The sequence below is a fragment of the Anser cygnoides genome, chromosome 1 (genome assembly GCF_040182565.1).
Source record: "Anser cygnoides isolate HZ-2024a breed goose chromosome 1, Taihu_goose_T2T_genome, whole genome shotgun sequence".
Classification (NCBI taxonomy): domain Eukaryota; kingdom Metazoa; phylum Chordata; class Aves; order Anseriformes; family Anatidae; genus Anser; species Anser cygnoides.
Genome location: NC_089873.1, coordinates 35,202,040 through 35,216,428, shown reverse-complemented (window position 1 = coordinate 35,216,428; position 14,389 = coordinate 35,202,040). Strand labels below are relative to the sequence as shown.

The 14,389-nt window shown below is 36.8% G+C and overlaps 1 protein-coding gene across 4 annotated transcripts in view; it reads right to left on the bottom strand.

Annotated features, from left to right (window-relative positions):
- The window catches only part of SLC16A7 (solute carrier family 16 member 7), an 86,920-nt gene that overhangs the window by 29,516 nt on the left and 43,015 nt on the right, over nucleotides 1-14,389 (bottom strand). For 3 of the 4 annotated variants that reach the window (XM_048065360.2, XM_048065359.2, XM_066992368.1), the window contains one exon: nucleotides 8,421-8,663. In XM_048065360.2, coding sequence (XP_047921317.1) covers nucleotides 8,421-8,634 — 214 coding nt within the window. In that variant the 5' untranslated portion in view covers nucleotides 8,635-8,663. Of the gene's footprint in view, nucleotides 1-89; nucleotides 192-8,420; nucleotides 8,664-14,389 lie in introns of those variants that run through there. The other variant, XM_048065362.2, reaches the window with a different exon arrangement.

Genomic DNA, 14,389 nt, shown 5'->3' with positions numbered 1-14,389 from the left:
TTTAGTTATTTTATTTTACTGCATTTTGCTCAGGAGATGTCCAGGACAACTAAAACAAATAAATAAATGAATAAATAAATCTTATTCACCATGTATAATGCCATGCTGCTTCTCACCAGCTTCAATACTTCATGTGCCTTAATTAAACCTTTCATGGCAACAGTCTTGGTTTCTCATGGATTAAATAGTTCCTGCAAAGAGAGTTGTTAAATAGAAGATCCAAAAGTAAAGCCTCCTGCTCTTTGCTTATTTACTTGCTGCTTTGAAAATTACAACTATTCCGATTAGGCAAATAACAACATCTTAATTAGAGACATTCAAGGCTTAGCAACATCACAATAAGGAGGGATTAATTCTGCCATTTACGTATATGATAATAATTCAGGCAATTTAGAACAGAATTGGTCTTGAAGCATTTCTGAGTGAAATTTGACTTCCAAGGACACAAGATTACTCCACTTCAAGGGAAGGCCGAATAGGAAACCTCTCTTCCTGAATCGTGCCTACTCTGAGAGCCACTGCAAAGAGTCCTTAGGAAGTCCTGACATTAAGCTGCTCCTCTGAGTAAGTTATATTCTACTATATAGAAAATAACAAGAAGATGAAATCTAGGCTACATCTTCAAATCTGGAAGCAGCATGGGTGGGACAGCAAAGCTTGTTCTTGTAAAAGAGGAAAAAAATAATCACTCACATAATTACTGCTCCTTGAAAAGCAAAGGCATTCCTCCATAGGAGAGCGGTATGAGCAAGATTTGTAGCAAAACACATTTGGTACTGCCAGCTGATACTGATAGGGAAGTGTTTGGGGAACTTACTTCAAAAAGACTGAAATGTTTTCAACTTTCAGATCATTCACAGAGCATAGGAAAATATAACATAGATTATAGATTTCTATCCATAGATTTCTATCAGCTTATAATCAGCTACAGAAGAATGTAGACTTAGTCAATTATTAAGCAAACAACCTTTCCTCCCAGCTGGGTTTTTTATTTAGCTAATGATGGAAGCTGAGGAATTATGGGTATGAGGAAAGATTAGATATTTACAAGCTAATAAATAATTTTAAGATTACCAGAGAGTTTTAATAGTATCAAAACTAGTACAACCTAAACAGTGTCATTGAAACATGGAAGAATTACAACCTATGCAACATTCAAGAGATCTAGAAAGACTAAAAATATTAATAAAACCTTTAGCAGGACAAGTTCAAAATCACTATCAATTGGGTGCATATCTCTGCAGGAACATACTTAGATTTTAAAGTCTCTAGAGAGTGAAATATAACGTATTGGTATAGGGCAACAATTGTGTAGGGTAGCATCACTTAAGATGTGTGCAAAATAGAGATCTGAAAACTTCCTCTAGCACTGGTTCCTTTAGCACTGATAAGACAGCCAGTCTTTCTAAAACATGATTCATCTGTCGTGTTTTGGACATTTAACATAGCAAAGGATGAATCAGAAATTTCCATTTTTATTGACTGACAACAGAAGTTGTCTAGACAACTGGTTCAGATGTAGGTACCTATGCTGAGGAAGACTAAACAACACATGAATACCATCCATATGATCTCTAGTTACTATTGTTAAAAAGCTGTAAGGGTAGCACTATTTCCTTCATAGTTTTCTAAGAGTCAAAGCGGTTAATGAAAAGTGTTTCAAAGCAGTACATACAGAATACCCAAGAAGGCACAATTAATGTAAAACATGTCCATGGAAAAGTGCTACAAGAATTGTTTGAACTAGATGATGAACAACTTATTTCACAATACATTCTCCTATTTTAATCACAATCTTCACATTTAACTCCATGCCATTCAGTTGTCTCATTATAGTTCATATTAATCTGAACAAAAGTCAGGTAAAATTGCAGCCATAGCACTTATCTGTTTCTTGATAGTTAAATAAAAATGCCAAAATTTGTGAAAAATAAAGGTAAACTTTTTTTCTGCTTACATGCTCCAATGAAACACATATTATTACTGAAGCTGTAGTTGTATGTGCTCTTTGACATGGGTAATCTTAATAGCAATCTTAATAATCTTCATGGTAATAGCAATTTTAATAAACTTCAGTTAGATGAAAAGGTTCTGACTGATTAGAAAACTCCTTGTGTGGTATGTATGTTTACATGCAATCTCTGCAAAAATTGTCAAAATCAGTTAATCAATTAAGATTGTTTGAAGTAATCTTAAAAGACAATTTAAAACCACCTAATTCTTTGATTTCTGTAGTTCCCCTGGCATCAGAATAAACCTGTCACTAAGTTCAGTTACCTCTGTTAACAACTATGTATCTACATACCATTACGAATGTCAGTAAAAACCTCAGTTGTTGCCAATTTATACTGGTTTATAATATCTTATAAATATCGCAGTTCAGCTCTGTTTCCCTTGGCTATACCTTTCAAAATAAACAAGGGAATAGTTCTTAGACATTCCAAAACAATGGACCAGTAAAATTCTATAATAAGTTCTTTGTAAAGTGCTAGGTTTATTATTTCATTTGAATTGCTGGTGTGATTACAATGGTATACACAGCATGAGTAGATAGACTTTTCCTTCCCCACAGAACTTCACTGGTATCTGCTTAAATATCTCATGATTCCCAGTTGTGCTACACCATTGTTTCATTACCTTTGAATTACACGACACACATCACAAATGCAGGCATTGTATGATCCAGTGATATTAAAAACTATATGGGAACTGATCCAACATTATTAGTATACAGAAATAAGAAAAAAAAAAAAAAAGCATTCCTTCGTCTAAGTTTTACAAGCTCAATGAACATATCAAAGGCCTAAGTTAGTCCCTTGATATCTTTTTAAAACAAACCCAATGTTTTAGTCCCTTAGAAAATGTATTTTATGATGCATGCTATTTATTATTGTTTGTCTTTGACTCGTTACTTGAAATGAAGTGGGAGAGAAAAAAGAATCTTCTTTAGGGATAAAAAAGATGTCAATATTGATTACTTTTACTTATAGAAATGAAGATCAAGAAAAATGCAAAGCCTTACATGGGAAAAAAAGAACTTAACTATGTTAATTATGTAGTCTATTATGTTGCCTGCTTGTATATAAATGAGAATTGTTTTCCTTACAGGATTGAATTAATTTAAGTCACCACAAACATTTCTAGGATAATCATTACTATTAACCTATGTCGTGGACATTGAAAATGTTAGTAAAAGTACAGGGGGAATTTTCTTGTAAATGTCTTTCTGTCAATTATTGAAAAGACAAAAATATTTCTCTCAATGGCAGCATGTCCTTTAAGATTGGCTTCTTGAGTGTGGCTAAACAGATCCCAGCAAAAACTGTTTCATGAAAACTTGACAAAATTGGATCCCCAAAAGGCACTGAATAACAATTACATCTTGTCTGTTCAGCCAAACGTAACAAGCTGAAGAGTAAAAAAGCAGCTAGCTCCTGTAGACAGAATGATACTCCTGTTCAAAAAAATATATTTTTATATATATATATATATTAAAAAAACCATCTACACCACGTGTTTTTTCTCATCCTTCTTCCCACATCCAACTTTAGGAGTGCTTACTAACACTCTATTAGGGTAGAGACAGAAACCTCTTTTTGTTTAAAACACTCATTACTACCAGAGAACATTGCCCTACAAGGTACAGTTTTATTAAATTTCAAAGGCTTCCAAAAAATGTAAGAAGTGGCTGTGCTACCCTTCAGAGGCTTTATCAGAACTCCTTAGCATTCAGGTCTTTTTTTAAAAACTGAACTACTGTTAAGTTTGTAATATTTTTGTTACTCTTGATACTTCTTTTTTGTACTTATCTCCATTTGTTAGTAAGATTCAAAATGCTCTGTTCCTGTGTCACCTCGTTACGACTTCTTTTCCTTTATCTGTGAGTCTCAAATTAACTTGACATAGATGTTTTACATATATTTTAGGCTAAATGTGAAGTATTCCCTCATGCCCATGAGGCATTTGGAAAGTTGATAAGTTCTGCTTTCAAGGACACTCTAAATGAGGTTATTAAAATTCAACACTTTGCATATTCTGATGGAGAAAAACGTTTGTCCCTGACTACAAAGGACATAGGTCAGTTCAAGAAAGCTTCTCGATTTTCTTATCCATGGGCACTGAAGGCCTTGTACCAGTATTTGTAAAATCAAAATAAGAAAATGTTACCAGGGAGGGAGAAAAGTGTAGGAGCCTAGATTCTGTCCAAAAGTAAAAATCCATAACCATCTGTTGTTTGTGTTGCATGCATTTCGCAACTGTCATCTCCACTGTGCACGCCATTTCATCTTCACAGCAATATCTCTGAAACACCCACTGAGATAAAATCACAAATATTTTGAACATACCATATGATACGTTATTTTCCAAATTAATATTCGACAAAGTCATAATGAGAACTTTTTTTAGGTTACTTTTGTGTTGTCACCTGAAAAATCTTTTAAGAGTTTGTTACTACCTGACAGTTAAGCTCAAACTTGAACAATTAAAGAAACACAGAAAAAAAAAGAGAGGAAACTATTAAATGCTGCATTTTTTTAATTGTAGGCACGTTTTCAAAAATAGTAATGACCACTACTTACAACTCTACAGCACTTTTTTCTTCAAAAAGGGTTCTCAAATGCTTTTTTAATCATTTACTTGGAAAAAACATCTAGAATTTAAATGGTCACTGTCCCTTGGGTGGTTTAAGAAAAGGTTGCATGTGGTACTTAGTGATATCATTTAGTGAGTAGTATTGATGGTAGGGAGATGCTTGGACCAGATGATCTTGGAGGTCTTTTCCAACCTTAATGATTCTGTGATTCTAAGACAATCCTACATTTCACAGCTGAGTCTGGCTTGGAGAATTTAACAGCTCTCAAGCTAATTTCTACAATACAATGTCACGCCCAAGAAGTAATTTTTGAAAACAAACAAAACACCAACAACAACCAAAACCCAAACCAAGCAAACAAATAAAAAACACCAAATAGAAATTTGCCCTTGGAAAAATGACAGAAAAAGAGTTAAAGACAAATAAGTAAACCAATTGCTTTTCCTTAAGGAAATTTAAAACCCAAGGTCAACTGCGTCTGAAATCAACAGACCTGTCAAGCAGCTTTCCTGGCTGCCACTAAGGCTCCCATCGAAACTACACTGAAAGAAATAAAAACATTTTGTGCTTGTTTTTGTTTTGTTTTGTTTTGTTTTTTGCTGGAAACAGATTGAGCTCTGATAAGAAGCTCTCTAATCATCTTTGGCTGGTTAATGATGCACAAAGCGAAAGGTGAAGTTTAGAAAAAGAGAATGAACTGAGAGAACTTGATATCAAATATATTTGGTCTTTTTCTTCAATTCCTTACTGTTTGCATGCATCAGAGCATACATACAGCTCTGTAAGTATGCATACATAGTCGATATATATATAAGAATACATATATGCACGCATATCATACATACCTACGTGTTCATATACATACACAAACACAGGGTACCCTGTCAAGATAGCTCAACTAATTTCATCTTATCCCAGATTCTGTCCTCCAGCACAAAAAGTTTGGTGGTCTCAGTCACAGTCCCTTGTGTGTAGGAGTCCATCACAAAACCATCACCCCTAATCTAATACAATTGACAGTCTCTGCTCAAGAGAGGCAGAAGAAGGAGTTGCCATGGAGACTGAACTATTGCTCTTCTCCAGAGGATGCTTCTTTCAAGCACAGGCTGAACAGCGGAGGCTGTCCAATATCTGTAACCTTGATCACATTACAGGATCTTGCATTTTGGGAAGGCTTTTTAGTAAACTCTAACAAATATCCAGGAGACAAGAAGGGGGGAGAAAACAGAGAGCTTGAGGGAAAAAAAAAAATAAAAACAATAAAAAAAAAACAAACAAACAACAACAAACCACCACCACAACAAGAACTGTATGAAAGTGCATATTATGCTAGATTGAGAGAGGGAAAAGAGTTTCATATTGACTAGATTTATCAGATTTGTCACCTCTGCTTAGTGCTTTCCTAACGGGGTGAATGCTGTGCTTGACCTATTTGCTGGAATTAACCAGGACTGCAGGAGACCATATGGATTGCCAGATGGTCTGCTATAATTTAATGCCATTTATTCTAAGTATGAAGTAAGTGATAAACATAATTAACATTCTTTTAGCTCCTTACTGGATGCCTTTTATTAGCTTCCTTTTTTTTTTTTTTCCTCAGGAATTGAAAGGTAAGTTAATACCTTGTTACTGAAACACAGATGCCAGCTAATTACTGCAAGAGGCTGCAGCCTCCAAAGCAAAGAGTGTCGGCACAGACTCTTACTTATTCACTGACCCCACTGTGATGATTAATAGGTTGAATGCTAAGCTCTAATGAGGATGACAGATCTTAGATGTTTTCAAGTTACCTTAATTAATAGCATGATGTACAGAGTGTTCATGCAGACATATCACACTTCATAGTAAACACTACACCCTGTACTCATGGTCTTAATGTGTCTTTCACATTACAGCACATCAAATGCTAAGGAATCAAACCACCTTGAGACAGTAAAAACAATGCAGTGATTTCCTTCAGAAATGTTTTTCCTGATTGCTATTTCATACTTTGCCAGTGATTGTCTAAAAGGCCTATTTTTTAGGAAGTGGTTCTAGAGAAGTTATGGCTTCAAAGAGTGTTTATATCAGGCAGGATCGTCATTCTCAGCATTTCAAAACCATGAGTCCATAACAAGATATGCAAACAACTTTGCCTACTGTTCCTGTGCTGACAGTCTTCATAGGGACTGGGCTAGGTCTTAGCAGAATGAATAGTCAACTATTTTGTAATGTTTAACGTCAATGTACAGGTGAAGTTAGCATGCTGGTACTCATAACACTGAAGGAAGTACTAGAGAAAAGGCAGCAGTACTGAATGCTTTGCATTTTACATTAAATGTTGTGTACATTGAACCTGGTATATAAACATGACCACAGCTGAATGCCCTTTGATTTGCATCTGTACTGTTATTAAAACTTAGATGAACTTTGATATGACAGAAATGGCATAAATTAAATGTTATTCAGAGATTAAAACAAACAAACAGCACCTGTGCTATAAAGCAAATTTCCCCTTAGAAAATTTAGCTGATTAAAAAATACAGTGAAATAGGGTCCAGACCAAAAGTCACAGCATAAGGTAAGTGGAAGCAAAACCCAGCTCTTCATCATCTGTGTTCTTCCCTTCTTCCATATGGGTCCACACTTGTTCAGGGGCTTCCACAGTTACACATGTATACTCTATAGCGCAAATCTACTCAAACGTAGATATGCATCCTTTGGAGAAGCTAATTTAAAGGGGACTTGAACATGACATGCTGTCCATCCCCACAGCTGCCATGCACACTGACTGCCTTTGGATTGCTTGTAGACAGTCTGTCCAGATGTGCCTGGCAGAGTCCTAGTCAAGCATGCCTGGGCACAAGAAATGCCACATCACAGGGAAACTCATTTCTAGGCTTGCAGTACCCATAAAAGCCAGTCTGGTTTGAGAGTGACCTGGTCACACATAGCAGGAACATACATGATCCTTCACCCTGCTCTTGAAGGCATTAATTCAAGTTACTCCTTCATTTGGTGAATTTTCTCATGACTGTTGCTGTTCCTATAAATTCCCTCAGGATTCTCCATATGAATAGATATAGGATCAAAATATCTTAACAGCAAACTTTTATTGCTATTGACACCACTTGTGATGTCATCTTTATTGGGTCTCTGCCTCTGCCACCATTTGAAAAAATGCATTCATTTTTCATTCCATTAACTGAAAAATATTTACCTGCAGTGCTTAAGCCAACACTGTGATGGCTGCAGGATCTTTTTTATAGTCAGAGGTGAAAAACAGGTACTTAAGAGAAACTCCCATAGCCTGAATTCTCTTCTATGCGTACCTACCTCTCTTCCTGGACTACTAAAGCAGCTATGACAATTCAAGTGCCAAGACTTAGGAAGGCTGAAATCAGTGATAAAAGAATTACCATGATAAAAATGAGACCATGCATCTTTCGACAAGTTGTTTACTGGACCTGATAATACCATAATTTATTATAGAAACCACTTCTGAAAAATATTGGAGTGATGCTTTTCAGTGAGTAAAGATACAGTGCTATTGGCACAATGTTTTCAGTTTCTCTGTATACACTTTTATACATATGTACATATGCATATATAATATATGCATTTAATACCTCCATTACTGCAAAGAGTCAAATGTTCCAGGTGGTTACCTCATAACATTTTTATTTTAAAAAGGGCATTAGGTAAATTCTTACCTGATCTTAAAATTATTACCTAATAAATTTAGGTAATAATGATAAAATCAGGTAGTAATTAACTTCAACTGCTTTAAGATCATAGGGAAAAAAATAGACAAACACAATATTTGCAAATTTCACAAACATCTTACCTCCTGCATACATGACAGCCAACATTATTGATGATATCCAAGCTATCTCGCTATATGATGTGTGGAAGATTTCCTGTATTTCTTTGAAGAATACTGTGATGGCTTTAGGGAATGCATAGGAAAATCCAATGGAAATAAAAGCCCCAAAGACCACAACCCATCCCCAGCCTCCATCTGGAGGAGGGTATTGTGGTGCTCCTGTTGCTGGTGGCATTTCTGGTCTTTGTCTCTTCTCGGACTAGGCTGAAAAAGAAGAGAAGAGACAAAGTTTCAAACAGTTTTCCTTTTTTATCAAACTGCAGTATTCTGTCATCATCTGCAGAATCCTCAAAGCTGAGACCAATTTCCAGTTTACATGGGACCACATGGGACCTGTTTTTAGAAGCAAAACCTGTTCTGAAAAACAAACAAACAAAAATATTTGTCAAGAATATTTGAAATATCCCATTCCGTATGTGCCACTACTACAAAGGACTGACCTCAGTCACTGAAGTTGTGCTTGCAATTAGTCACTTAGAAAATTAGTCACTTGGAAAGCAAATGTGTCTCTATGGGTAAATTTATGTAGCTTTATGCTCTACAGTATGGATTTAGGATAGGTATGAAACAGAAAAAAAAATGAAATCAGATGTACAATGGAAGTTATAGTAAATTATTCATAAATGCTATTTTGTTAGCAACATTTGCAGGTACTTCAGAAAAATCATCAGCAATGACAGCAAGTCATAGCACAGTGCTTTATCATATGCTGCCATTTTCCAGTTGTTGACAATTGTTAATATTTCTCGCTTAACTCATGAGAACATTTTAAAAGCATGTTTAAAAAAAAAGACAAAATTCCTTGTGTATCCATAAAATAAACATAAAATATTACAATTCCAAATTGTATTAACGCTTTCATCTGTGAATTGGTAGATGTTGCTATTACTTGCAGGAACAAGGTGGTGGTACTCTTTTTGCTGTTTCCACATTTAAAGACATCAGGAAGTCTTTCACTAATAAACTTGCAAACTTTCCACAACTATTCTCTAATTTAGAGTTTACCATAATAGAGGACAGCAGAGTGATTTTTTGTAGAAGTTCTGAGAGGTGCAATCAAGAAATTTAGGGAGCTCAAGAAATCATAAGTAATTCACATAGAACTCCTAAGGCCTGAAATGAATTTTATACTTTTATTATCATCTTGATATCTAAATACTTATGATGACTACATTACCCATTACCTTTCTAGAAAACATGTAATAGCAAGAATCCATTTTGTAGTTCTGAGATTTTTCCAACATAAAACCCCTTTATTACTAAACAGAGTTGGGAGTCTACTGTGTTTTCTTCTGTGCAAACCAGCCTACACAGACAGCGTGAACTGAAAATTCCTCCTTCCTCTGTGTTCCTTCCTTGGGCATTTAGGTAACTTAGTACTCTTGATTGGTCTCCAACCACAACAGTACAAAAAGCTGTGATTTATAACAGTATGTAGGTTTTTGTTATGCTTATGATTAACAGCGAGTCTCTGTAAGACTTCTATGCCACTTATGCCATATCCCAGTTTCTCACAGCAAACTGCATTAGCAGTGGGATGATATAATTACCTTAACAAAAAATAAAAAACGAACTGTGTCAGCTTATACTAACCTCTCAGGATAGTGTCTAGAGTACTCTCAGGGTAAATGCCATGCAGTACTGCCTACAACACACGACACAAAACTAGCAAAGTGTTGTTTTTCAGATTATCACAAGGCCACTCCTGTGATAGAAACCTCTGTACTTCTGATTCTCCAATTTACTGCTGTTGGTTGTAGACATCATGTTCATATTGGCAGACCTCCAAAGGGGCTAAATCAACCACTAAAACATCTGGCTTCTACGCAAGGTTGCAGAAACCCAGGTAATTTGGCTTCTGCATCATATCATACAGATTTTCTGCTGGCAGCAATAGATACTTACCACTCTGTACCCAGACTGCAGACATATTTTTATATGCACATCTAGAAAGAACCCTTGGCATGTATTTTTTTTCCAGCTACCCTGGTCTCAACTTAGTCCATTGACATGCATCAGTGAGGAAAACCTGGGTCTGCCCCTAGAAGATGTATAAGTAGAGACAATTCTGGTTGCTGAAACTTAACATTGGCAAAGCAGTTAAACATCCATTTGCTGTTGCTGAATCAGGACCCATTGGTAGGAAGAGTATCTCAAAAAAAAAAAACACTGCACTTGAAAAAACATGTAGTAATTGATTGCCACCACAAACACCAAAATACAAATTGGCATGAAAAGCAGAGCCTATTTCTGTAACCTAACTGGTAGTAAAAAACAGCTTTCTATCTGTCCCAGAAAGCTGTTTTTCTGCTCATCAGAGAAAACTTTTGGTTATATCCTAAAAAAAAGGTTAACTATTATTTTCTTACACTTCAAAGTTTGAGCATATTTGTTTTCATATTTCATATTCATATGAAAACACTTCTATCTTTATTATAAATTTTAGTAACGCAACACAACATCAAGGCATTGCTCCCCATAAAAATGGCAAGTGCTTACCAATTTATTGAGGAAGTACTCCTTTTTCTAAAAACAACACACAACTGTTTTGCAAAATCACTGCCACCACATTGGTCAGAAGAACTCCAATGGCTCCTGAGTGTTATAACAACCCAATGCACTGATACAGGCTTGGGGAAGGGTGGCTGGAAAGTTGACCAGCAGAAGACCTGGTGGTGCTGGTCAAAAGCCGGCTGAACATGAGCCAGCAGTGTGCCCAGGCAGCCAAGAAGGCCAAGGGCATCCTGACCTGTGTTAGAAATAGCACGGCCAGCAGCACTAGGGAAGTGGTTGTCCACCTGTAAGTGGCACTGGTGATGCAGCACCTTGAATAGTTTTGGGCACCTCACTGTAATAAGGATACTGAGTTGTTCAAGCACGTACAGAGAAGAGCAACAAAGACAAGCTGTTTGGAAAGACCCCATTATATCTGCTTTTGCAGAGGAGCAGCACAGGCTCTGACAATTCAATGCTTTCCTCTCTTAAAAAGCTTCACAGTAAACTAAGAAGGCACCAGGGAAAAGAGCAAAGGGGCAGTGGCTGTTCCTATACCTAAGCCTAGAGGCAACCTGCTGCAAAGCCAACTGCACTGCCAGCTTCTAGCACTGCTACAGTAAAAGACTGCCTGCTAATGTATGCCAGGCATTACCCTGCCACAAAGAGAAGTCTGGATCATCATATCTCACACCTCCTGTTTATCCCACAGAGTACAGTTAATAATAGCTTCCCTGATATTTCTTTATGATTGTGATAGCCAATTTTAGCACCAGTTAAAAGGTAAAAAGGAAATAAATAAATAAATACATACATTTGCACCAAAAGGAAAAAAGTATTCATTTTGTCAGAAACATTAAGTCCAACATTTCAAGTATCCTTCTTAGCAGCTAAAGCAGCTTTCTTCTGTAAAATATTTATTTAATATCCCTGAAACTGAACTTCTAGAGCAGTCTAGCATGTTACCATCCCCATCTCTTATCTAAGCCTAACTGTAAAGATCTGGATAGTATAGGAAGTATACAGACAAATGCAAAATCCATTAGCAACCAAAACAAAGCAGTGTTTTAGATGAGTGGATGTAGATGCTGAGAAGGTGAGAGACAGAAGAGAGAGGACTGAAGCAGCGACAACTGAAATGTCTTCCCAGAGCTCTCAGGGCTTATTATGGGCTTTGAAGAATAAAAAGACATAGTGTAGAAAATGTAAAAACAGGCAAATGTGAAGATGTTCAAGTGAAGGACACGGTGCCTGAATAACAACAACAACAAAAGCTGCATCTGAGTAAATAAAGGTCACCAGCAGAATCCCTGGTCAGTCACGTGAATTCCACCGTGTGCTCAGGGCTCACACGGGAGCGCTGCTAATACCCCTCCTTTTACAGGCAGGCTGTGGGTGAGGGACACTGCTTGCCATCCATACAGAGTGGCAGCAGGGCAACAGTGACTGAAGCATGTCCCTGGTAAAGCCATCAACCCCTCTTCTCTCTGTGAGGTACAGAGATGCTGCTCAGCCTTTCCATACCCTGAATCAGGCTGTGCACAAGGATCTTCTCCTCTGTATAAATCCCATTTATGAAAGCAGTGAACAAATACATAGCTTACAGTAATCAGAGCTCCATGTGTTTACTAAGAAATAGTAGAAAGAGGACAAGAGGACACTTTAAAAACATGTGACGTGCTACACTATTATTATGTGGGTCTCTCATCACAACAACATTTAATTGGGCAAATGAGAACTGAATTATAGAGAGGTGGAGAGAAAGCGAGGGAAGGAGGAAAGAAAGAGAAAGGAGGAAGGAAAAAAGAAAAAGAAAGGAAGAAGGAAAAATGGAACACAGGGAAAGGAAGAAGGAAAGGAGGAAGGAATGGAGAGAGCAAGAAGCAAGCAAGCAAGCAGCAAGGTCAAACTAAGAGCAAATGCTACAGACAAATAATGCACCTTGATGCGACTTCATTCAGTCATGATCAACGTGTTCAGACTGCTCTTGTACCAATGCTTTGTTAATATTCTGCAGCTGCCAGCTGCCAGAACCAGCTATCAATACAACAGCTTGTCAAAGACTCTCCTCAAAAGGAGTTGTGTTGTTCTCATATTTACGGAGACGCTGATTTTACTGGGAGTTTTAGTTTTGTGTTTCTGCAACATTAGAGTAACTGTTTTCTTTTCCATTCCTGTTTTGTCTGCCTTGTCCTCAACATGCCCCATCACCGTAACTCAGCAGCCATTAGCCATTCGTCCCAGAGGAAAAGAACTGGTATGAGAAGAATCAGTCCCTAGTTGTAGAGTAAGAATATTTGGCATGTGTGTAGTGCATTCCAGCTCCATGTGGTAAGCCAAGGACCACAAAGTTTTAAAAATTTGAGCAAATTCAGTCTTTTAATATTCCTGTGGGGTGATTCAGAAGTATCATCCACTTTCAGACACGGGAAACAAATACAGCAACAGGTTAAATAACTTGACGAAGTCTTGCAACAAATGAATGGCAGAGCTGGGACGTGGATTAATGTCTAAGTAAATTGTCAGTTAAGCCTGAGATTTTTAAGAACATGTGTGTTTTAACAGTTCATTAGGTAATAAATGCTGATTGATCGTACAGCTTGATACCTGAGTTGGAAGCACAGGTGTGGTACAGTTTTTGCTTTATAGGTTTGGAGAGTCTGCTGCTCTAGCTCAAACTTAATGAATATAAATTGCATTTCTATATTTGAAATCAATAATTTTGTGGTAACATTACCTAAAGAATGAGCTATATAGGAATTACACTTTTATAAAACACCCTTGTTTTAAAGATGTAAAAAAAAAAAAAAAAAAAAAACAAGCCCAAGAAGGGAAAGGGGTATCATCTCACCAAATGGTACTGCCTCAGCAACTTCTACAAGCTCTTCCCATTATTCTGTGAGCAACATTCAGTATTTGAAAATATATATATATATATCTTATTAGTTTTGAGAGATGGTGTTGCTCTGACTTGGGATTTTGTTGTGGGGAAAGGGAGGACGTGGAAAGACTTGGGCTGAGGGACCAAGAGAGATTGTTCTTTGCTCTCATCTCTAACTACTCACTTCTGGAGGCAAAACAGCTCCTAATGAGCACCGGTACCCAGACTGCCGATCTTTCTGAAAGAGAAAAATAGGCTATATTTTGTGTGAATATCTGTATTCAGAGACTGAAGGGCATGTGATAAATAAAACCCAGGTATATTACACATACACTCAGAATCTGAGTTTACTGCACTTTTTCCACTGGGGTCTAACCTGCAGGACAAATACTCCCCGTGAGAGAACAAACCTGCTAAAATGTACCCAAGTTAACAAGCATTATCAAAAGCTGCTGGATTTTGTAAAATTTCTCCAACATGCTTGAATTGAAAGGCAATGTCTGTGAATGCTTTCCAGACAGCAAAATGTGACAATAAAGTACATTATACTATAACT